Genomic DNA, 25,164 nt, shown 5'->3' on the forward strand with positions numbered 1-25,164 from the left:
ACAAAGGAAAACAAGAAACGCATCGAGGGAAGCCGACAGGACTGCGTTACATATCTGGGCGCTGGGACCAGATTTCTAGGAACCCATCTCTCTCTCTGTTTGGTCTCTTTGGGTTTTATTTATTGTAACTTACTGTTTTCTTTATGTGCGGTGGAACTCACGCCCTCTTCCTTACCTCTCTCTTTCTCTGTGTGTCTACATGCACTCCATGTTCATGCTCACATACCAGTTCAAAACAACCTAAGTATGTGGAAGGAAGCCATTGCCCTCTATTCCAGCTGAATTTACTTTCAGAGGAAAACGAGTTTGAATCATAGCCGTAAGTGCCATTTTCTCACGGCAACATCACGGAGTGTTTATTAAGAGCGAGTAAAAAGGAAAGGGAAAAAAACAACAACACCAAATATCTGTAGTTGTCACAGTGAGGGAGAGACGCTTTTATACTGAAGTTATGGATATTACAAAACAAAAACACAAACCCACAGCTCCGTATAACATCTCACAAATACCCAACGACCTGGTGTTAACAAAGACAGAGAGAGTACAGTATACCTATCATTTGTGTACATGACTATATACAAATACATAAACAGGTTTTGTGCGCGCGCGTGCATACATGGCATATTCTGTACGCGCTTTGAATTTAGATACACACAGTTTACTATTGATAAATCAGTACCCCCCCCCCCCAAAAGCATCCATCTATATAAGAACAACTTTATCAGAATTAACCAAAACGCTGGGGTCGGGTTGGAGAGATGTGATGTCACTCGTTCTTTCATGAACTGTCTGGGTGTCATTAGGTTAGCAAATATTTCCAACATGTTAGAGGCAATTTCCTGATTTGGAAGTCAAGGAGGGGCATTTGTTGTTAGTTACGAGCCCATTTCTCCAGAAGCTGAGCCGGCAGTTTCTCAAGCTCTCCCCCCCCCCTTCTTTCTTTCTTTCCTTCTTTCTTTCCTTCTTTCTTTCTTGAAGGTGAAAGCATTCCCAAGTATTTGGACTTCAGCCTGGAGTCATGTTCATTTGCAAACTCCTTTTAAGGGACTTTCTGCTTCGGATCTCCCCACCCCACCCCACCCGACGCCCACCCCCGCCTTCCTAACCCCTTCCCCAAGATAAAGTGGCTGTGAGAAAGATTTCGCAGCGATGTCCGGGGAGGGCGTTGCGGAGAGTCGTGAACTTCATTATCCTGATGTGGGCTACAACGAAGGAACCACAGAAAACAAACACACGCACAAAGCAAAATAACCCAGGATTGTCAGGAAATCAAAACGTGTGAGCGTTTGGAGACGAAGCGGGGAAAGGCCCTGTAGATAGAGACTAGGCAATGTGGCTTCCTTTATTTTTTTTACAACACTGCAAATAGGAATCTAATAATAATAATAATAATAATAATAATAATAATAATAATAATAATAATAATATGTGTCTAGGGTGCATTAAAAGCAAGGGAGGTGAAATGGAATAAAACAACTGAATTTATTTCGCACGCTGTATTTGTAACGATATATACAAACTGCAGTAAGGATTTGCAATAATAGCACATTTTAGGCTGGCAATCGGGGCTCTGCGCGAAGGCTCGTTACGGCTTCCGTTTTTTCCTTCCTAAAAGTCAACTTACCGTTTATGATTGGATGGGATAAAGGTGTCCACTTTCGGTCATAACATTTCACTAGCGTTTTGGCGCTCCCTTGTCAAGACTGTCTGTTCCCGACGCCCTAGGCCATTTCCTCGCGACCCTAGCAATTGCTAAAGGTATTATTAGGACTGACTGACACAGACAAATCTACCCCCCTTTTTATTTTTTTTAAAAAAATATCTACCAGCTCCCACACTAGTAGGAGGATTTGGGTTGGGGGTGTGGGGTGATGGCGGGGTGCGCGGGAGGGAGAGTCTTTGAGCGCAAGGGAATGGCAAGGAGAAGCTGCGAAATGGGCGAAATGGTGTCGTGTTCTGGTTCGGTTTGGATTTGGAAAGACCAACCAAAGGAGCCTCGTGAACTTTACAGAGTTTATTGCATTATACATGCGAATAGGACATGCACAAAGAAGAAGGCGTAGGAAAAAGAAGAAGAAGACATATTGCTTGTTATACCACTACGATTCCACGTATGCACCACAAGGGGAAGAGAGAGAAAAAAATGTCTACAGTTGAGGAAGAATGAAGGATTCCATTGCACGCACGAAGGACAAGTTTGACGCACACGGGAGAAAGGGGAGTGTTACATCTTAAAATGTGCTTTTTAACATTCCTTTTCATCTCACTCTCGCTCTCGCACTCTCACTCGCTTTGCCTCCCCCCCCACCTCTCAAGGAAGAAAAAATGCTTATTTTTCTTTCTTTTAAATAATTATTAAAAGTATTGTCATCTACTCAAAATGGCATGGCCCGTGTAACAGCCCCCCCCATAAATACCACGTGGTGAGTTTAAAAAAAAAAACATGGAAAAAGTCACATTATCTGGATGTCCAACAGCTCCAATAAGTTAAGACCAAATGATCATATTGAATCAGTGTTTACCCTGCATTACGATGAGAAAAATAATAATAAATTACACGTGCTAGGCTATATATATATATATATATATACATACATACACATATATATATACATATATATACTCGTCGTAGGAACATACATAAACACTTGCAGCACTAAAAAGAATGACAAAAGGTCACATTCTATCAGAAATTAAAAAAATGGAAAATGAAGGGGGTCTACTTTTGTCCCCCCCTCTCTGTCTCTGTTCCCCCCAAAGTCTTTCCTACATATATATATTTATTATATATATATATATTTATATATACCAACTGGTGGTAACTGAGCCCAGGTCTCAATCCTTTCAAGCCCCCAGCTGAACCGGTTTATGAGAAGGTCAGATTGGCGGTCAGTTCTCGGATCCGGTTCTCTCTGCTCATCTTCTTGAGCTTCATTCTGCGGTTTTGAAACCATATCTTGACCTGCCTGTCAGTGAGGTTTACGCTCTTACTGATCTCTAGGCGGCGCTCTCGAGTGAGATACATATTGAACAAGAACTCTTTCTCTAATTCCAGTGTTTGATGTTTAGTATAGGGACACCTCTTCTTTCTGCCACTCTTTGCAGTTAACCAATTGCTGGTTGGAGTATCAGACTTGATTTCCTCTAGCAACATCAAAGGAGAAGGAAAGAAGGAAGGAAGGGAAAATAAGAAAGAAAAAGAAAAAAGAAACACCTCAGTCTGTTATAGAGTACCCTTGGCCATGAACCTACTACATCCATTGTGTCTCGCAGATATGGTGGCTTGTGGGTATTAAACATTGCTAACGGAGGTGTGTACATTGGGGCAGGGCGGGTTTTTTTTTAATATAATGATAATGATACAAAAAATGGTGTCCACATTCGAGTTAAACAATGCCAGCAGCAACACTATTTTCCACTCTTTAGGTTATTTCTGCAGCTTTCCCAAACATTATCTCTATGCATTCTCCCTGCTAATCCACATATTTCAAAATAGCCTGCGACATTGGGAGCAATATGAATACTGTCATCTTCCCAGTGGTTCGCATTTTAGTGGATGTGAACTGTACAAACCAACCCCCGCCCTTATAAAGCCACTTGTTTGGGAAATGCCTCAGTTAAAAACAGTACTATCCCCAATCATGTTGAAAGAGATTCATCTGCATCACTCATTAAATTAAAGAAACACCCAAGGCGGGGGGGGGGGGGAGGGAAGTGGCCTTTTTAGTCCTCAACTAACACCAAAATGGAGGGGGCCGAATACCTAAAAATCAACTGTATTTATCGTTTTCGCTTTTGATTCCCCATCTCCTATTAGATGCAAATGGCAGACCTGGGCTTAATAAACATGGTCTGTATTGTTCTGCACTTCCTACGAGTAACAAATGCACAGTAGAGATTGACAAGTTAATTTTTACTAAAGGCATGGTTTCTGAGGGGCCCCCTCCCCGCTCTTGCACCATATTCTCCCTTCTCCAAACGAAGCCCCTGCGGTCCTCCCTCATCTTGAAATAAACAATGCAGTTCCTTCCATTATTTCATAACAACTTTCAAAGCCTAGTGAAATTAGGAGACCAAAACTTGTCTTGTCTATATTACCTTATCCCAAATTTAGACTTCCTTCGAAGAAAGGGCCTTGCCTTATTCTCCTCATACTTTATATGGGCTCTGCGGCACCTCCCTGTTTTATTTTATCTCGTCAAAAGGAAAACAACAACCCACAACTTTTTATTACCATGCTTAGCAATCGACTGTGCTCTTCACAGAGAACATCCATAGGAAATATTTGATCCCAATTTGACCAAGGATGGGGGAGAGAGAGTAACAGTGGGTGTAATTTAAGAACCTCTAATCTGAAGGAGCTGCTGGAGCAGTTATAATGCAGCAGTCTTGGCAAGAGAGAAACGAAAAGACCCTTTTCCTGGCTGAATCTCTGGGATTCAAAAGGCATGAAACGATGGGTGTCACCAACATCGTGGTCAGGCCCTAAGGCATCCATGCCCTTCTATTTCCTTTTTGTTTTTCCAATTGCAAAAAAACAAACAAACCAAAAACCCAGCACCTGCAGCAGCAGCAGAAAGAGGTGGGGGGGGCCCTGTCTGCTGAGCAGTTATGGCTGAGCTTAAAGCATTAAATGCTCCTGTGGTTTACGAGACTGGCGTGCCCAAGTTAGTCAGTCTGCCACCACGTTCGGGTATCTGCCCCCCACAGCCGCCAACTTCTGCGATCATACCGACCTTTGCTTTCCTTCTCTTGGGTTTCTGGGCTGGAAACGGAGGCTTCAGCCAGGCAGCTCCTGTCGTCTTGCAGCGTGGACTTAGACTCGGGACTTTCCACTTGAGAGACTTTGGCAGAGTTGTCTGAATGGTGGCTGCTGGTGCTGCTGGTGGTGTTGGTGGCGGCGGCGGTGGCGGCGCTGCCGCTGTTGGGGTTTTCATTCATTTTCTTCTCCATCGGAAGTTGCGAAGCTATCTGCGGTTTGGAAGCGCCGCGAGGGTTTAACTGCAACATGACAGTTGAACTCGTTTCGGGGCTGTTATGGTACTCTTGGGTTTTCCCAGTGGCGTAGGTCTGGCTCAGCCTGAAATATCCTGGGACGGGGACCTCGGGGTTTTCAATGGAGCACGAGTCAGAGACCAGCCTCTGGTAGGAAGGGACGTCGGACGAAGACACCAGCTTGGATCGCTTATCAGAATACATGCAGCAATTGGTTTCTTCCTTAATATTTGTCGTGAAGGAGCAGGTGGGGACCTGCTGAGTAACAGGTTGCTCTATTCGGCAGGACCTGTTCGGATCAGTCCAGTTGTCTACTTGAGGTATATAAGGGTGTACATTCATACCCATATTTTGATGGTTGACTTCTCTCTTGGCCAGAGACGGTAGAAGTCCACAGGTTTGCATCCCATAAGTCCCAATGTCTGTGCTAGGTGGCATGTACATACTGGCGCTGTTGGAATAGAAACTATCGCTCCTGCAGGCACTGATCAAGGAATCGACTAGGAAAGTGTTGGCGGCAGGAGAGCTGTTGGGAAAGGACATTTTGGGGAGGAATTTGAAGAAGAGAGATTGTGTCCTTTGTAGGCTGACATCTCTACGAAAACATTCCCTGTGTAATTGTGGATGCCTCTGCACAACCACATGACAGCTAAGCCAATGAGATTTGAAAATGGCCTTGAGCCGCTACCTCCCCGCCGGTCACGTGCTCCGCGGGACACTCCGGGCTGCGGCGCAAAGGTGGTCAACAGCGACATCTAGAACGTCGAGGAGAAAGTGCGCGCGCTCCTCCAAGCCAGGGAGCTCCAGCGGCGGCGGCGGCGGCGGCGGCAGCAGCAGCAATATTAGTAGCAACCTTTTTCTTTTTTTGTGTGTGTCCTTTTGCAAAGCCAGCCCTGGCGCACTGCGCTGATTTAAAACAAGGAAATGCGTTGAACTAATCTGACCCCCCCCATAGCCCCCCATCTCGCAACTCTTTCGTTGTTGCTGCTGGGTTGTTGTTGTTTTGTTTTGTGTTTTTTGTGTGTTTTTTAACACCACAAAGGAGTTACTGTCCGAATTCAGGCTGATCCTGAGCCATGCCCCTTTGCTCCAATATCAATATATATATACGTATATATGAGACAGGTACTTCAGGAAAATCCCTGGCTGGCTTAAACAGAGACAAGGGGGTGGGAGATGGACGCAGAGGCGCGCGCAGACACACAGAAAGATGGAGGGAGTGGGAAGGGGAGACGCATGCAATCCTACAAGGCGAAATATGTGGGTCTTCTTCTCATTCTCCCCACCTGTGAATAGTAATGGTGATGATAATATTGATAAAAGTGGTTTCCCCCATCTCCAGTCCTCATGGTTGCCCAACATCTCCTTCAAGTTACATGAATTGGCGGCAACTGACGTCCTCAGAAGATACGTCCCTAAGTCTCAGCCCTGGACAACACATCCTTCTCTTTTCCACTACTTCCTCCTTTCACTTCATAATCAAACACTTTCTAAAACAAAAGCCACAGCATATAATAAAGGTCCAAAAAAAGTTGTGTGTGTGTTGTTTGTTTTTTGAGGGTGGACAGCTGACTATGTCTGAAGTGTAGGCGATCTCCCAACGTGTCATAATTTGGGGAAGATACAAAGGGGTGGTGGTAGCGGTGGAAATAATGTTACCTTTTATGGATTTTGTAAAAGCATTGGTTCCTGACAAGTGCAAGGTACAAAAGGTTGTGGAATTTATTAATACAGATTAAGAAGAATCAGAGCGATCAATAAAATTCTCATCTACATTCTTGAGCCACTTGGTAATTTTCTTGCTTCTGAAGCTTTTTCAAGAGTTATACCCTCTGTTGCCACACACGGGAAGATATTTTATTAACAAATCAATCGAGACTTTGTAAAGGATAAGATTAATAGTTAAGATTTAGCATAATGGTGTTCGTGTTATGAATTATTGAAAATTATACTATTGATTTTTCCTCTTCGCTGCTAACCAAGAAGGTCAATTTTTGTTTTAATACAAATCGTCAAATATTAAAAGCTAGAAAAAAAAATTTGGTCATAAGTTTGGTTTTATAGCTCCAGCAGATTCCTAAAATAAAATAATTAATAAATAAGATGAGGGTCCTTTCTCATAGTACACATGTGAAGAAATTCTCTTTGCCCACGAAAATGGCACCAGAGAAAAGGTAAAGTTTTCGTAGACGATGTTGCTGAACTTCACACAAAAAAACCCCCACATATGCACTCACAACGTGGTAGCCCGCATCCCACAACGGAATCTGCTGGCTTCTTACATTATTTCATTACCCAACTTCATATCTATTAAAAAGGGCGATAATAAACACCTGAGTCCACCACTCCCTAGTTCTTGACCACAGGAATCGTGGGCAACTCTACCTATGGATAAATTTGGACGCTTCTTTCAAAAATAGATTTTCCCACTTCGATGTTCATCCTTTCTTTTCCTTATATTTATACCGCATCACTCCCTTTTCTTGAAACACAGGAGGAGACATATCCTTGAAATTAAGGACTGTTCTCCCCCCCCCCTCACCTTCGGGACTTTAAAAACATTCATATTTTCCCTCTCCTCCCGCTTGTTTGGCAGTGTGTTTTTACTCCAAAGGTGTCTCTTTATTCATAAAATGTCACACGCCGCACGCCACACAGGAACCATCTACTTGAGGTTAAATGTTGCCTTGAGTCCATCTATTTATTCCAGGCCTTGAGCTCATCCCTATCAGCAAACCACTCCTTTGAAATAAGAACGGGGAAACCAAAACAGACCCTTTGAAATGGCACCCACGGCCTCTCCAATGACTGCAAGAAGCTTAATTTTCCGTCCTGGTTTTTTCACCCTTATGTCTTTGGCACTTTGGGGGGGGTTGCTTCACTTTCCCCCCTCTCCTTCTTCTTCTTCCTCCCCTATCCATTTGCCGAAAACAACCCCCTCACCCCAGTTTGAAATCTCGCTGTGGCAATGAGACAGACCCTTTTTGAAAAAGCTTATCGCAGCTGTTCAAATACAACATCATTGTCAGGTTAAGAGCCGGTGGGTTTTACGGCTCCAGCCGCCTCTCTTCTCTCCCTCTGTCTCGCTCTCTCTCTCTATGGCTTCTGTGTTTGCCGGGGAGTCTCCAGCTTACCTTCGTCAAATAAGCTACATTCCACCATCACCACCCCAGATAAACATTTTCTCTCTTTCTTCATGGACTCCTTTAAATTGCGAGTCCATAAGCCATGCCCTTATTCTGGACAGGGGCTTAGAAATAAGGGAAACAGCACCGCAAGGAAGTGGTGGTGGTCCCAGTGTAGGAGAGAGGATTTTTGTCCCCCCCCCCCACACCTCCTCCTCCTTTTCTCCAATTTGAGATCATTATCAGAGCCATTGCTAAGATTTTGTCTGAGCTGGAGAACAAACAAAAGTGGAGGTCACGATGCTCCCTCTTTGGGGGCCGGCTTTTTATGTCCTTTCCAGCAATTTCCCTTCCTCCCCCCCCCCCTTTCCCTCTCCCCACAGAACAAGACGCCAGACAACCCACCGAGTTTAAAGCAACCCAATACTATTTTCTGGTCTGCATCTTAAGACTTGACTGTGAAATCTAATCAGGTTTTTTTAAAATAATAATAATAACAATCCCCCTTCAAACGGCCTTCCGTAATTCTTATTTACACTTTAAGAAGTGCCCTAGAAATCTCCCAATGGCCGCATCCTCTTTATTTTATTTTATTTTGGCTATATGTTGCCCAGTTGTAACATTAAAGCAAGCCAGACTTTCCCCCGTTTTCCATCTCAGGGGTGTGTGTTGTTTAATGAACTGACTCCGAGTCCTCCCTTTAGAGTTAGGAAATTTCGCTAGATTTGAGGCGCAAGATACTAATGCCGCCATCTAATGACCTCCAATTATTTTGTTAGATAAACCATGTGTACGGTTAAGGCTCTCCAGTTCTGAAGCAATCCATTGATCATCACCAATTACTACTTTTAATAAAAAAGAATAAGGGTGAGGAAAGAATTTGAGCAGGCTTGGGCAAATATATTAAAAATGTGTGGGGTGGGTTGGGGAATGGCACTGAAAACCGAAAACCTTAAAATTTGTGTGACACATCTAAAGGTTGAATAAACATCTCATTGGGAAATGGGTTACTCAGACCTTGTGTGTTTAAGGCCACTTCAGTTTTAAATCATATTAAGATGGAATTGTAGTAATTAACATTAATAAATAAATCAATATTGTGCCATAAATGAGATATACAATCTACATTAATGTAAAGGTTTTCCTCTTTTACTGTCCCATATTTTTTCTTCAAAGGGGGTGAAACCCCCCGAAAAAAGCTCCATTTATAACTCGATTACTATTTGCAGTAAAATATATGTTGACATCCCCCTTTTCTGCCTTAATAAATAATAGAAAATAAAAACCGAGAGGAAAAGTCGATACTTTAAACTTTAATTTTAATCCTTCAGATTTATTCGACATTTTGTGCCTGGCCGTTTGATGCCCTTTTGGGGGCTTTGTTTTGGAATGTATGTAGGGACGTATTAAAAGATATTCCTCCTACTTTTTCCTCTTCTAACTGCAATTTATTTTATTCTCTTCTCATTATTAAAGGGGTGGGGGAGGGGAAGGAGCCTACCCAAAAGTGGGGGGGGGGCAGATACTTTGCAGCTGTGGACTCTGAACTGGACTGACAAATATTGTTCAAAAGACTGGCATTCAGACGGGCTCCCTGGAAGCCTATCCAAATGTTCCCTTCCTCCTTTCATCTAAGTATTATTTAATCTGGAGGCGTTTACACATTGATTCAGTTTATTTCATTCCATACCACTGCAGAGCAGAGGCGCTGAAAGGTATTCCTTTTAATTAAGAAAGGAAATTAGTGCCATACCATATCGTGGCTTTTCGTCCCATCATAACACAGCAATTAAATGAGCCTCTGAGCCTCACGTTGTTATGCGGAGCAGAGACAACGTCCCAAATATTTGGATTAAAAAGACGAGGGAGATGTGTGGTGAGACCATCGCTCTTGGTAATGTACAGAACATAATTTAACTAATATTAACTATACTACATGAGATATGAGGGAGAAGTCAACAGCACGCCCTCCCTTATTTTTGCTCTGCAGATATTATATGCATCTCTATAGCTATATAGGTATCTAGGTCTAAAGATATCTATAGATGTACCAACTGATTCACGTCATAAACGAAACTCCCCTGAAGAGGATTCACGTTTTGTCCATTGTTTATCATAAGCCTTTTGTATACAAAAGCACGAGTTCAATTTCAGACGCTCGCAGCCTTTACTAGAAGGGTCTGGCCAGGTTAATGTCTTTACACCATACATCCTCTACTCTCTCAATTAATTAGAAGCTCCGGAGAGACTTAGTACTGTATACAATAGCATTGGCCGTAGTCTTGAGTTACAGTTATTTAAAACATGGAAGTATCAATACGGCATAAGCTTTAGCAGATTTGGCAACCTTGAATGGAGGGATGGATAGACAGACAGACAGACAGACAGACAGACAGACTTGTATTTTTTTTAAATTGCCAATGTTTTCTGCGCCATCTTAACACTCTCAGATCAAAAAGGCTTTGGGAAATTGCTGAAAATCATAACCAAAATGAACTCCCATCCCCACACCTCCCCAGGTCCGTCACACGTGCGTGAAGGTTCCACAAAGAACAAAGGCGAGATTTTAAATATCCAACTAATTTAATGAGCAGAGTATATATAATACGCATATAGCCCCAACCACAATGTTACATTTTTTTAAAATTTTCAAAACAAGGTCTTAATATAAATGGGAGGGGAGGGGGGTGAGGGAGAATTCTAACCGTGTAGTTTAGTCTTCATGCGGTGTCTGACAAGGCGTGCGTTAATTTAACAGTGGGGGAAAGCCCCACACCAAACATTAACCTTTTCTACATTATTCTTTCCCAAAATAGATTCATCTTACACCATCCAGTTTATTATGGATCTAAAATGGCAAATATTAATTTCATTTGTGTTTCAACATAATGGTGTGTGTTTTTTTAAAAAAAAACATTTCATTTTATTTCAGAACACTTCCGTTTATTTCAGGCGGAAAGGCTATTCTAGGTAACTGGAGTAACAATGAACTCCTTTTTATATGTATAAAAAAAATTTAAAATCCACTGGAAAACAATGCGCCCAACATTCATTTGGTAGGGATGACTTTGAATGTGTCTAGTTTATTGGATTACACAATGCCAAATTTCGAATTCATATTATGCAGAAGGAGAAAGGCGGAGGAAACCAACTCTGATCTTTGGTGTTTTTACCTAAAAGTGCGTTTTCGGAGACAACTAAGATCTCCCAAATCAGATGCCCTTTTTGTGGAAGGAGTTTCGTTTTTGTTTTAAACATTTTAGGGGTCCTTGGAATACATAATTATTTCTCCGTTTGTATCTTTCTGTGGAGAATGAAAATTAGTTTCACAATATCGGGTCAAGGTGACGAAATGATAGCCACCCTAAGCAAAATGCCCGACTCTTCTCTGGTAAATAAAGCTATCTCTAGAGAAAAGGCACCCCCCCAAAAAAAATAAAATACTCAGCAGCCCATTTTCCCACTGATTAAAAGCACACATTCTTTTTAACATTGAACTATCTGCCTGCGTTGGTCTTCTCCTGAAAAAATCTCGACCTAAATATAAACTGGCTTTGATCACATTGGTATTCTTGGGGCGCTATGATTGCGCTGAAAGAGAAACAATTAGAATTTCGTTCTGTTGAGGAAATCCAGGAGATAAACTACCCCGTCCTAAAAAATTACTAGTTTAAAAAAATTCTTATGCATCATATTGTAAAAGATTATGACCCAAAATAATTTTTTTAAATGAAATACGTCTTGTTCATGTCATGGTCATGAGTTACTTGTTTAATAAATCCTGTTTATGCTCTATTTTCTCATTTCCCAAGCCCTGAAAACTTATAGTTGCTTATATATTAGATATTTTATTAGTAGCAGGGTGATTGGGGACGGGGGTGGAAATACAGTACACTTGAACATCAGGACAATTAGACATTCTGGAATATTAGCGCGCCCTCTTGTGGAATTTAGCAGTCCGGCATGCAGGGAATTTTTTATTTGAAAAAAACACTGCATGCTTTCTTCTTGGATTTCTGAGACATTATTCTGCTGGGTTTTTTCTTCGAAAAAAAGCTTTCATATTTATTTTCCTATATATTAAAGCTTTTTTCGAAGAAAAAACCCAACGGAGTTGTCTTAGGAGAACTGTAGTTGGTGAATTTGAATTGATTCGCCTTTTTGGTACATTCCTGACTGAAGAGTAAATGATAAGGAAAGTCACCCCCTTTTTGATAAAACAGTTTAAGGCATCAGGAAAGCACACAATATTTTCCTATAACGTTAAGAGGATATTTTTTCAGGCGCCTTGAGATTATAAATTGAATTATTTGGACGTCCTATGGGCTCCAAACCACAAGTCAGTTCTTTTTCGGATAATCTGCGTCACACTGAATTCCATGAACGAATTCTCATTTATTTTAGTGGCACTGAGTTGCAACTGTTGCTTTTGACTTTATTTATTTATCTATTGGGATTAAAAAAAATGTATTGACCTGATTTCTGTATGTATATCACTACCAAACAGTAAAAGAAAAATTGGGAAGAAATAGTGGCTTATGCCTTGCGGAGCGGGAGGGTGGCTAGGGACAGAATTCTAAATATGGTTTCAGGAGGAATTAGAAGAGGTTTCGCGGCAAATAAGCTGTTAGTCTGGAGAAACTGCAATGGCGTTAGTCTGGAGAATTCTGCAAATACCCCTGGTAAGAACTGATGAAATGAACTATTTCCTAGTGGAAGTCGAAGCGCTCCAAAGACCTACGTGGTGGATTCGTGGGTGTGGATAGCTATGCAGTAAGAAGTGTGTTTGTGTGTGTGTGCGTGTGCGTGTGTGGTGGGTGGGTGGGTGTGCGAGAGAGAGAAAAGCCAGAGGGGGGGGGAGGAAGTAAGAAATGGGGGAAAGAGGCACACAGAGAGAGTGGGTGGTGGTTGAAAATAAGAGAGGAACCTTTAAGGCTCCTAATTATTCAGAAAGGTTAAAGGTGATGACCTTGACATTTTGGAAGTTCAAAGGCAGACACTTACTGTTTTCCTTGCTTAAGAGTTTCAAGTTTTAATTTTTGGCCATGTCTACCTGAAGCCTCGACGCTTAACGTTTGCTTTATATGTTTGGCTCTCATTTTATCCGTCCAGTTTGGCCTTTAATTGATGCAAAATGGACCCACCGCTTCTCCTTCCCCCGCCCTGCTCTCCTCCTTTTTTTAAGCCAAATTCTTTTCTCACTCGTCTCCTTTATTGCTCGTTGCGGAAATCTCTTTTTCTGCCACCAGAAGGTGTACAATATAACCCAATTAAGCTGTTTAGACCCTGAGCTTTTATGGTGTTGTCTAGACAGTTCAAGGTTTTGTAAACAGCCTAGCTAGGTCGCGCAATATAAAAGTAGAGGCGAGGACCTCCACCAAACCCTTCTCAGAAAAAATGGTAATAATTATAATAATGATAATGATAATGAAGACTGGGCAGCTTGGTGGCTAATTAGATTATTTCTCCCGTTCCTTTGTGTGCGTGTGTGAATATAGGGTGGGAGATCAGGAGGCACCTTTTAAAAGAATTGCGCTCCTTATCCCAGTACCAGTCACCCATCCTTAATTAAGTTCAAGTTTTGGAGTGGGAAGTTTCGTTTCGATTGGAACTCTAAGTCGCTATGCTAGTTCGCTTCGCCTCCCCAAAGTTCATTAGAACTTTGTACTACAGTGGATCTGTTATCCACTATAAGTCGGATCAGGATGCGCTTTACAATATAGCGCATTTTTAAAATACAGGATATGTTCCAGACAGAGTTTTAAAAGCAACACCTTTTAACTCCCACTTATTCAAATGGAATAGATTTACATACATATTTTTTCCCCCAGGCTGACATGTTGAGTTTCCCCCTAAAAATAACAAAAACTGGGTAAGCCCGCCGGGGACGTTGCTCCTGTTTTTTGGGGTTTTTTTTTTTAAAAAAATATTCTCATTATAGCGGAGAAAAAGAGAACGAACAGGTTTTTTTATTTGAAATGTAGGGGCATGAGGGGAGCACATAACGGTGGGTCGGACCACACTCACAGCTATTAGTCGATTTCACTTGACACCAGCAGGGACCTGACTATGGACCTTCAGAGATGGCACTGCTCATAACGCACGCGGAAAAGGCAACTTCAACCTTACTAGGAACCATTTGTTCACATGGGCACGACAGTGTCCCGTACTGCTTCTTTTTAAAAACAACCCCCCCCCCCAAAAAAAGGCAATGGAAACCAGATATCTCTCTCTATACTGGTGTGCGTAAAGGTAGCTACCGAATGCACAGAACCACCTTTTCGACAACGACAACGAAAGGAGGAAGTTGAGAGGAGTCACTCTCTCCTATCTCAGACCCAACAGAAAGCGGGCCCAACACGGCTGCTTCATAACGCGCTTCCTTCTTAACTACCATCTACATTCGAGGTTTAGTAGCGGCCTCCGCCAGGAACTAAGGAGAAGTGGGTGGGGAGAGAATTAAAGCAACACGGTGGGTAGTTTCACCAAAGAAAAAGAGAGAGGATGGAAAGGGAGTGGAAATCCAGACAAAACGACAACCCCCAAACCCAAAACTCCAACGACACACAACAAGGTTAGAATGGACTATTGGATTTACCCTCTCGGTTTCTGGTCCCCCTTTAGAGGATTCCTCTCCGCCAAGCGCCCCAAGACCTCTCGTGGACACAAGGGCTGTTTGGAAGAACCAGATCTGTTGAGCATGGGTGAAATAAAAACAATAAAAATAACAATAAAGGGAACTTGTCCGCAGGGTGGATGTCGTGTAAACCTCTTGATTGTTATTTTTTTGATTATTATTATTAATTTTTTTGCACTCAGGTGGCAGGTTGGACCAGGGAGGGAGGTCTCCTTCGCCTCCTTCCCCTCCGCGCTTAGTTCTCTCAAAACAAGGGGTTCCCCGTGAAATACTGCAGTCGATCTCTGTTCAGTTTCTTTTCTTTCATCCGTCGATTTTGGAACCATATTTTGACTTGTCGATCCGTGAGGTTCAGCATCCTAGACAGCTGGAGTCTTTTCTCTTTGTTTATGTACACGTTGAAGAAAAACTCCCGTTCCAGTTCTCTTATCTGGTATTTCGTGTAGGGACATCTTTTTTTCCGGGATCGCTGGGGAAGTGCTGGACATTCAGGAAAGGAAGGAAAAAAACACAACCCAATAATGATGATAATAATAATAATAATAATGAGGGAAGCGGGGTGGGAGACAGAAGGGGGAAATTAGGAACGAAGAAATTAAGAAGCTGGCATATGTTGTCCCACTCAGAACACTTTCAAGCAAAGTTACACTTCCTCAGGACTTACTGTAACTATTCCCTTACTCCCTGGAAACATCCAGGGAGTTTTCTGCCTCACGCAAGTCAACTTTGTCAAAGTGGTTTTTGGAAGGTGTGGGTGGAAGAAGAAAAGATGGAAATAATAATAATAATAATAATAATAATAATCGACGTAATCCCAAGTTTATGCTACCCAACTCCATTTACAGGACTGAGAGAAGGGCATGAGTGGAATTGTTTGAAACTCACTTTGCAAAGTACACCTCTACGCGTTCAGTTGGGACCCTGGTTTTCCCCCCTCCCCTTCCACAGTAGAATGGTTTGTGGAAAAGAATCCTGCCTCTCTCAAATGTCAGTCCCAAGTCCAGCCCAGACAGGATCCCCACTGATTTTATACACACACACACACACACACACACACACACACACACATATATATATATATACATACATACACATATATACACACTATATATATATATATATATATATATATATATATATATATATATATCACATACCAGTATATGTCTGAACACCCCCCAAAAAAACTTTGGGAGCTCTCAGCCTCCCAATCAACAGTTTCGTCACAATTAACATCCTCCTCCAAGAACATCTATAAGTTACCCTCAATGGGTTTCCTATCGTAAACACGCTTTACAACGGTGAGGGAAACCTTATAGGATATATAAAAGCCCTTCGGATGCTTATAAAATCTCACATAAAAAAGACCTCGGGCTTGACAAAGTGGTGGCCTCGTGCTCCCTCCCTCCCTCTCTCTCTCCCACCCACCTACTCACCCATCCTCCCTCCACCCACCCCACCCTTCTCAATTTTTGGCTTTCCTCTCGCTCCCCGCCTCCCCAACTTAGCAAATAAATAAATAAATAATCAACAGCTCGGGAAAGCGGGGCTGGTCGTGCGGCTCTTCGGAGTGGGCGCCTCTTCTTACCTGAAGTGCTGCTGTTGCTGCTGCTGCTGCTGCTGCTCTTGTCCGGTCTGGCCTCCCCCGACGGCGACTCGGCGCTGCCCTCGCTTGTCACTTTCTTTTCCTGGCCGGGCCGCGGGGAAGCTTTGCCACAAGTGTTGCTGGCGAGCTTGAGGTCGCCCTTGTCGCCCTCTGGCTCCGGGTAGGGGGTGCCTCCTCCGCCCCCGCCGCCTCCGCCATGCGCCGCCTCGTAAAACTGGTCGAAGCCCTGCGGGAGGATCCCGTTCCTGCCCACTGCGCTGTAGAAGTTGGCGGCGGCGGCGGCGGCCGCTGCAGCTGCGGAAGCGGCGGCGGCGGCGGCGGCCGCCCCGTGGTGGTGGTGGTGGGCTCCGCACACGGGATCTGCCTTGAAGAGCACGTCTGTCCTGCGGGTGGCCGGCTGCAGAAAGTCCCTGCCGTGCATCACCTCCTCGTAGTAGCTGCTGGGCGCGTAGCTGCCGCCTCGGTAGGGCCACTTGCCGCCGCCGCCGCCTGCGCCGCCGCCACCTCCGCCGCCGCCGCCTCCCGCGTAGTCCCTGAACGCCGCCGCTTCGCGCACCGGTTGCACATGGGGAGGCAGGTTGGAGGCGTAAGGGAAAGTCATTTGACAGGAGGGCGACTGGGACAGGAACGGGGGCTTGCCGGAGAAATCCGAGGAGGAGACGTAATAGGCGGCGGCAGCGGCGGCGCACCCGGGGAGGTACATGCTGGATGCCCCGTGGCTGCCGCAGTCGTCAAAGTCACTCATGTCTTCTCCTCCTCCAGCTGCTGCTGCCTCTGGGCGAGGGCGAGCAGGCAGCGGCAGCAGCAGCCGAGCCAGCGCGTGGGAGCCGGAGGAGCCCCATCTATCTGCGCGCGAGGCTTTGGGCAGGAGCAGCCACCACCAAGGGGGGGAAAATCCCACCGTGTGCTGACGTGCAATTCATCTTGATTGATTCGAGTGGTAATTATGTCACGTGACGGCAGGCGATGGTAGAAATGTCCTTATATCTAGAAACGGCTCCCCTTTTCGCCCGCCTGCCTTCGCCAGAGGTTCCTTCTCTCCAAGAATGCCCTTCTTCCGAGAGCTTCCCAGTTCTCTCGCTCACACACACACACACATGCGCGCGCGCGCTCTCTCGCTCTCTCTCACGCGCAAAACAGGCACAGGTTTGGACAAATAGGACCTTTTCCAGCTCTTTCGCTCTCTCCCCCCCCCACCTCCCCAAACTCCACACACACACACTCCCCTTCCCCCCTCCTCCTCCTCCTCCCCCCGTTTCACCCCCCTTTCCCCAACCAGGAGTCTCGATAAGCTATAGGTAGGGCAGCAAATCACCTGGGAATGCCATCCTTTGCCCAGATTCCTGCGCGCATACATCTCACATGCACAGCCCAGACCTATATATCCTAGCAAAATCCTCCACAGAACTGGAAGGGAGTCAGGCACACAGAGCCTACGACACCATGTCCTGGTTTGAGACACAAACAGGAATAGTTTGTATTTCTATAAAAAGAACAAGAACAAACAGTCGCCGGAAATGCATCAGGGAAGGCTTAAGGGCCAAGAAGGTGTTTAGGGAGAATATCTCTCTCTTTCCAGACTTTGCAAAGCAACCGCCAATATTTGCCCTGATTGGAGCATCCTTTCTCCTTATTAGAAAAAAGCATGTAGGAGCTTGTTGCTTCTCTTTCAGATACACACACACAAATGCTTGATAGCTAGCTAGCCAGCCAGGGTATCTTGTAGCAAAACCAGGACGTTCCCCCTGTTTCATTTAATATAACGCAGTTTTTCCAACTCGAAATTCTGTTGTTTGCTTCCCTTCCCTACTTCCCGATATCATTTTGTACCGGAAAGAAAGAGAGAGATAGAAGAGAGGGAAGGAGGGAGGTAATATGGAATGGGGACTAGGTCTATCTGTGTAATCTATGCAGAGTCTTATATATAGGCTTCAACTTCCACCGCCACCCGCGTTTCATCGAAGTGTGAGCCTCGTTTCCGAGCGCCTGTTGGACTGACAGAACCCTAGGCTGCATCAGACATCTTAGGGTGGGGCAACAGCCCCAGCACAGTCGCTTCCTTCTGAAAAGCAACATTCAGATCCACGCAGAAACACACCGCAGCTTCAATGTCACTTGAAGGGGGAAGGGACGGGGGAAAGACCCAGTAACTGAGAATTAAATTCCGAAACACAGAACCGCACACAGCACCTTCACCTCGCGGTTGTGCGGTTAGAATGGCTCCCTCGCCCTCCTCCCTTTCCTTCTCCTTCTACACATTCAAGGCGCATGAAATGAGCGAGGACACATTAAATCAGATACACACCGAGAATCCCCACGGAAGAAGAGGCACATTTCTTCTGACAACAGGTAATAACAGAAGACCGGTTCTTCCCTCCCGGTTCTTTCCCTTGGCTGTAGTACAATGTCAAGTTTAACCCCACAACTTTGTTTCTCCTCCTAATCGAAGCAGTACCAGAACACCGTCGCTTTACTAAAGACAACAAGATGGAAATCCATGTCTATTTCCCGTTCCCTCCCGCTCCCAAACTTCTGAGGGCTATTAATAAAATAAAATAAAGACGACATCTAAGATTATTATCCAAGATACTGATAGTAAAATGAGATGGAATTTATTTTCTCTTATGAACCATAGCCAGGAGCACGAAAAAGAAACCAAAAAACCTCGAAAGAAATTGGATTCCAAGGCCATCTAATATGACTTTCTGAAGGGGGGGGGGAAATGATTTTTTTTAATTATTATTTAAAAAACACACGCATTCCGGTCTCAACCTTGTAACGTCCTATACATTCAATCCTCTAGAAGCACGAAGGCGAATTAAAACAACAAGGCTAATCGTAGTCAGGCGGGTTTAAAAGCCTTAGTTCAGTGTGGGCTTTCGAGCCGGCTAAATAGGTGTAGGATTGGAGCAGTGTGTGTGTGTGAAAATATGTGTGTAACACACACACATAAATACACCTCCCAAATAGGAAGAGAATACGAGATATTATTATGATATATTTTGTTATATTGTTTTACATTAATGAGAGGCTTATATGGATATATAACGACACATATTCGTTTGATGTCCTCGATAAACCCCAAAATGACCAAGTATCTTGTACAAGGGTCCTCCTGATGGACATCCGCAGTGACTCACAAGTCCTCAGCCGTCTTTTGCACTTAGCTCTAGGAAGGAAGCTGAAAAGGTAGGAGAAATACCTTCATCTCTAAAGCCTAACCAAGCCAAGTCCCAGCTTCCCCATATATGAACCTCTTTCCTAATTTAAAAAAAGAAAACAAAAGAGGTGGGGAAGTAGAAGGAAGGGGAAGATCATATGCCCAAATGGTATCCAGATCTCCTTCGAGTGTCCACCATTTAACCTTGGTTCCCTTGCTTGTATGACGCCCATCCACGAATCACCACTACAAGCTCACACCAAACCTGCGCAACAGATCCGGGCATAAACCAGCTGCACCACCCAATGTCCATTTAGCCAGACACAGTTCCATCTCCTTTCTTTCGAATGCTCATGCTTGCTTTTAGGTTTTGCTGCAATGAATGGACTCCCCTCCCCTCCCAAATGTTGACTGCGCAGCTAAAATGGCCCCTGCGTCTCCTGTCGCAATGGAGCGAGGCAAGGGCTTTCTCGCTTGCGCGGTTGTCTCCAATATATCCTCCAGACCAAGCGCCTCAGGATCGTGCGGAAAAAGCAGACGATTCCAAAAGCAGACGATTTCCCCCCTTATTCGCCCCCACCCATCGACGCGCCCTCCAGTAACCACACCACAGGAAATCAACATAAAGCTAATAACCAGCATCCTGTCGACCCCCACCCCCACCTCACCTCTCCTTTTCAAAAACCCTTGAATCAGCTACATATCTAGATAGGAGGCAACTAGTTTCCACCATTCCAAGTTCAAGGACACGGTGGTCGTTTGTTAATAAGGAAAAGGAAACGAGCGCGGGGGGGGAGAAAAAGACGCCCTCCACGATTCTTGCAAAAGACCACTTACAGTCTGGAAATGCCTATTAAACAAACCACAGCAAAAGAGAAGAATCCGGTGTCCTTGAGCCGCTCGAGGATTCCTACCCTGATTAAGACGCGAAGAGAAATCTGGGACTTTTCTACAGACGCGTCTTCAAAATGGGTCGCCTTGTTCTATCCGGCGCGGTAGCATGTCAAACCCGGGAACTAGCAAACCCCCACCCCACCCCGCCGCGCCCGCCTCGCAACGCGCAACATAGCACAGAAGGGTGGCTTTACCGTTCGGCGTCTTGCAAGGTCTGTCGTCGTTGCCTCCTGGAACTAGCCGGTTTTCCCCTGCGAGTGACATCTCCAAAGAAGCCTCCGTGAAAAATTAGGACGGCTGGCATAACGGTGTCGGAGCGAGGGGGGGGGGCGGGCGGAAGAGAGAGAAGCAAAATATGCCTGGTCCGCCCGGAGAGAAGGTGCTGTATATTTGTGCCACCCAAGATAAGACACTAACTTGACCTTAACTTTGTTATGGCGCCCCTAGTATCTGGAGAACGTGAACAGACACTGTCTGGCAGCTCTCGTAAAAACTGACTGGAGAAGCGATTCTGAGTCATTTCATTTATGGCCACTACAGTTCTGCAAGAAAGCTTTTCCTCCCTGCCAAACTTTAATTATTTATGCTCTTTTAGGAAACACAAAAGCGCCCAGAGCCATTTAAAACAATCAGAGGGACGTTCCTTTTGCCTTATCAAACTCCCAGGCATTGCAAAAAGCACCCCCGGCTTAGCCTATCAGAGCGAAGGACTCGTCCCCGCGACGCCAACAAGATGCGGATTTGGGGATTGACTCCAGGAGGAAGATGTATGTGGACATGTGTGTCGCTAATGAAGCCATACAATCATGTTGGCGGTGTGTGTGTGTGTGTGTGTGTGTGTGTGTGTGTGTGTGTGTGTGTGTGTGAAGGGGAGGGAGGGAGAGAGAGAGAACCTTATTTTCTACACACCCCACCCTCCAAATCGCATCACACTACATACACACACCCACCACACACACACACACGTACATACATACACACCCCAACGCTGAATGCGGGTCATTTACAACAGCACCATTTCTTTCTGTGTGCGATAAACAGAAAGAGAACAGCAGTCCTGTATTCTTCCGGCCAAGGATGGGAGCTTTAACTGAGATGCCCCTCAAAGCATTTAAATAAACAAATAAATAAATGCATGATTAAGCTCTAGGCCAAGTAATGCTGCAATCCTACGCACATTTACCTCCGAGGAAGCCGTCCTGATGCCAACGGGATTCCAACACGCCTCCATGAGCATCGCGTTGATTCCTGCTGTAAGAGGACTTGCTTCCCAGAAAACGTGCTTAGGATCGGAACCGGGTGCAAATCCCATTCGGAATCCATCATGGGAAATTTGCCTATGGATTCCGACAGCGTGTAAATCGCAGCTGATCAGCATGTGAGGATGCGCAGATACAACGTTAACTCATGTGTGGTTGTCGCCATTTTCAGGTTTTTATCCACAGCAGTTATAACTGTTCCGAATTTAATGTCTAGAACCCTGTCTATATATATAGATACCTCCAAGATAGCCCCAACCTACCCCGTCCCTATGATCTTTTCCCTAGCTACAGTCACATACACAGGCATATATGATGTCCAACTACCTAAAGCGGCCATGACACCGAGCGAATAAAATCTGTCGCAATGCGCTTCTCCAGTGATATGCATTTTTGGAGCAGTTTACCGACCATTGTGTGTCTTGAGCGCTTGTACGCCTCGGAACCAACAGTTGTTGTTGTTTTTTTGAACACGTAAATACCAGGAATATTTATTTCGGTGGCTCAATTAAAAAATACATGGACACACTACATATAATGTGCATATACTGATACTGCTTCTTTCTCTCACTCATTTTATTTCACTTCACACAGACTAATTGCAAGTCCATAATCATCCACAAATGGAAACCAATTGAACTGAATAAAGAACGCATCGCCGTTTCTATATTTTCCGCCGCTAATGGTGCAATCTTGCACAACCGTTGAGCCTGGTGTTTGCAAGGAGTTAGTGAAAGAGAGAGTAAAATAATAATTATAATAAAAAAGAGGACCATTAAAGGACGCCCTTCGCTTTTGGGTCAGATGTGCTATTTGCGAGGTAAATCGCCTGTGGATGCTAGCGAAAAGAATCTCAACATGGGAGGAAGTTAGTTGTATTCGTAGGATTGATTTTCGTTAATTCAGTCTGTATTTTATAAACATTTATTTAGCGACTTAGAAAACTAAACAATACCTTGATTACCTAATCAGCTCTGTTGTGGCCTCCGTTGTCTAACGGGAAAAATTTGGGAATAGAGATGGAAAGGAGTCGACCATATAATTGAAAAAGAATCATTAGCTCCCAGTCATTCCATAACCATCATTGTTATTCTGAGGCACCATTAAACATTTATCCTGTTTTAATTATATATATATACTTTAAAAAGTTATCTGTTAGCTTTTTCTCTATAGCAGTATTCAGATATTTTAAAATATCGAGTTACAGATAGGTAGCCGTGTTGGTCTGCCATAGTCAAAACAAAAAAAATTCCTTCCAGTAGCACCTTAAAGACCAACTAAGTCAGTTCTTGGTATGAGCTTTCGTGTGCATGGTATCTGAAGAAGTGTGCATGCACACGAAAGCTCATACCAAGAACTGACTTAGTTGGTCTTTAAGGTGCTACTGGAAGGAATTTTTTTTGTTTAATATATCGATTCCTTCTTAACCATGCTTATCGCCTCAGACTTCTCCAAAAAAGGGGGGAATTGTAGATAATCATTTTACAGACAATAATGCACTGTAAATACCGCATTTCCCCCCTTGCAAAATGGAAATTGTTTAACACATCTGATAAACTGCTACGGCCACCTACAGTTAAATAACATCTCCGCTCAAAACCATGCCTGGCTGGGAAACAGCTGAAGGAGGTAAAGTTCAAACATTTAGTTAAGACTAAAAATGTAGATAATAAACATGAACGTCGTTTTAATTCCTCATTTGCGGGGTGTGTGTGAATGAATGAATGCCCCGCTTTTAGCTCTGGAGAGATCTGGAAACGTGAAGGATCAAAACAAATCACTGATCAAGGGTTTAATTTGAAGATCAGGGAAAACAAATTTCATTTTATCCTTTGTGGGAAAATATATTTCTTTCCGCATTCGAGGCGTCTGAATTGTGAAATACTCTTTCGCTCTTAGAAAACTATTATTACACACCGTTATCAGATGAATATGAAATTATACCACGACCTCCACTCAAATAAGCTTCATTAGTGTGTGCCTATAGAATCACGGTGTAAAGGAAAAACAGCCCCCAAGGTAGATCCCTGGCCAGTTATGCTTTAAAACTTGCTGGCTTGGCGAGGAGTTTTGTTTTGTGATGTGTGATTTCTGAAAGCAGGGGCTGGAAACAGGCGGCCGAGATGGAGCAGAGGATACTCCGATTGAGTCGCATCCTTGATTCCTTTGTGTCTTCCCTCCCTTTATTTTGCGCGCAGCCTTTGGACAAGGCCAAAGTCAAGCTAAAGAGGAAGGAAGGCTGCAAGCAGCCGAGACAGAGCGCCGAGCCAAGGGCAGCCGGCGAGAGGGGCGAGGGGCAGTTTGGGGGGGGGAGGCGGAACAAAACAGAAACAAACCGCAAATGGCAGACAGAGTGTCGGAGAGGGGGGGGCGGTAGGGAAAGGAAGCGAAGATGTTTGGATATGCCTTTGGAGGCGCGGACCTAAGTCGTATTCAAACTTACGAAAGAAAGAAAGAAAGAAAGAAAGAAAGAAAGAAAGAAAGAAAGAAAGAAAGAAAGAATATCAGAAGGAGACTGGGTGTCAAAGGTGCGCCTCAGGCATGGCGGGAGGCAGATGGAGAACAAAGAGACCTGTGGCACCGTCAAGACGACAATCCAGACTATTTGGCAAGACGGAAGTTTCTGTGAAGTGCGGTCTACTTCGACCAATGTCCTACATAACGATGGTGGTGAAATCTCCTGAGACTCAGGATCCCATTTGGTGTTGTATCTGGCGAAGGGTTAAGAGAGTGGACTGCTTTAAGAAAAGGTGGTCATAGAATAATAGAATTGCAGAGCGGGAGGGACCCCGACGGTCATCTAGCCCAACCCGCGGCAGCGCAAGAATCTCAACTAAAAGCATACAGAGCAGATGGTCGTTTTTAAGGTGTCACTCTGTTTCCCCTCCTGCCCGCGACAGACTAGCAGGGCGACCCCTCTGGAAGCGACTGCAGCGGGAGGCGCGTGGACGCTGGTCATTAGCACACACACACGCATGCACAAGTATGCCCTCCGTTTGCTTGTGGCGGAGGCGCCTTCCGTTCCAGTGCAGCAAGCGTGTGAGGACCAAGCGACAATGCCTGCGTCTGGAAACCGAAGCAATAAGGCAAGAATAGTCGTGAAGCCACTCCTCGCTGTCAAGGGACAAAGAACTCTGAACGGGATCCACTAGGAAAGGCGGCTTCCTCCGCCCTCCCCACTGCGGCGCAGGCCCCACCGCCACGCGCAAAATAAGACCTCGGTAACATCTTCACCGCTCCCCACCAAAATCTGCATGAGAAATAGCAGCCTAACACCCCTCGAGCATTTTCAATTCACACAGCTTTTTTTGCTTCAGGGCAAGCAGACACAGCCGCGGTTTTGTCACCTCCATCTTCCTTCCATTCCTGGGAGAAACGCGAAGATCTTTCCATCTTCTGCTCCCAACCACCTCCCATCTCTCTCTGTCTGCTCCCCCCACCACTTTTATCTAACAATCAGGGCTCCAGAAGTGGGGGGAGGGGTTGTT

The 25,164-nt window shown here is 44.6% G+C and overlaps 2 protein-coding genes across 5 annotated transcripts; both read right to left on the reverse strand.

The window, feature by feature from the left end:
- Nucleotides 1-1,134: 1,134 nt before the first annotated feature.
- Nucleotides 1,135-25,164, reverse strand: HOXD10 (homeobox D10; the record flags this gene model as incomplete). 4 transcript variants are annotated; one of them, XM_083712574.1, is made up of 3 exons in its annotated part: nucleotides 1,135-3,144; nucleotides 4,737-5,521; nucleotides 25,024-25,164. In XM_083712574.1, the coding sequence occupies 3 exons, from the start codon at nucleotides 25,038-25,040 to the stop codon at nucleotides 2,867-2,869; spliced, it is 1,080 nt and encodes a 359-aa protein (XP_083568700.1). In that variant the 3' UTR covers nucleotides 1,135-2,866. The 4 variants fall into 4 exon arrangements, with proteins under 4 accessions (XP_083568700.1, XP_083568701.1, XP_083568699.1 ...); XM_083712575.1 differs by lacking the exon at nucleotides 25,024-25,164 and adding an exon at nucleotides 20,361-20,364; XM_083712572.1 differs by lacking the exon at nucleotides 25,024-25,164 and adding an exon at nucleotides 14,719-14,822 and having other exon boundaries at nucleotides 1,421-3,144.
- On the reverse strand, nucleotides 10,687-17,491 carry HOXD11 (homeobox D11). Its single transcript, XM_083714037.1, has 2 exons — nucleotides 16,346-17,491; nucleotides 10,687-15,237 (listed from the first exon to the last, which is right to left on the reverse strand). The coding sequence occupies exons 1-2, from the start codon at nucleotides 17,106-17,108 to the stop codon at nucleotides 15,002-15,004; spliced, it is 999 nt and encodes a 332-aa protein (XP_083570163.1). The 5' UTR covers nucleotides 17,109-17,491; the 3' UTR covers nucleotides 10,687-15,001.

Source organism: Podarcis gaigeae, assembly GCF_964106915.1.
Source record: "Podarcis gaigeae genome assembly, chromosome: 1".
NCBI lineage: Eukaryota > Metazoa > Chordata > Lepidosauria > Squamata > Lacertidae > Podarcis > Podarcis gaigeae.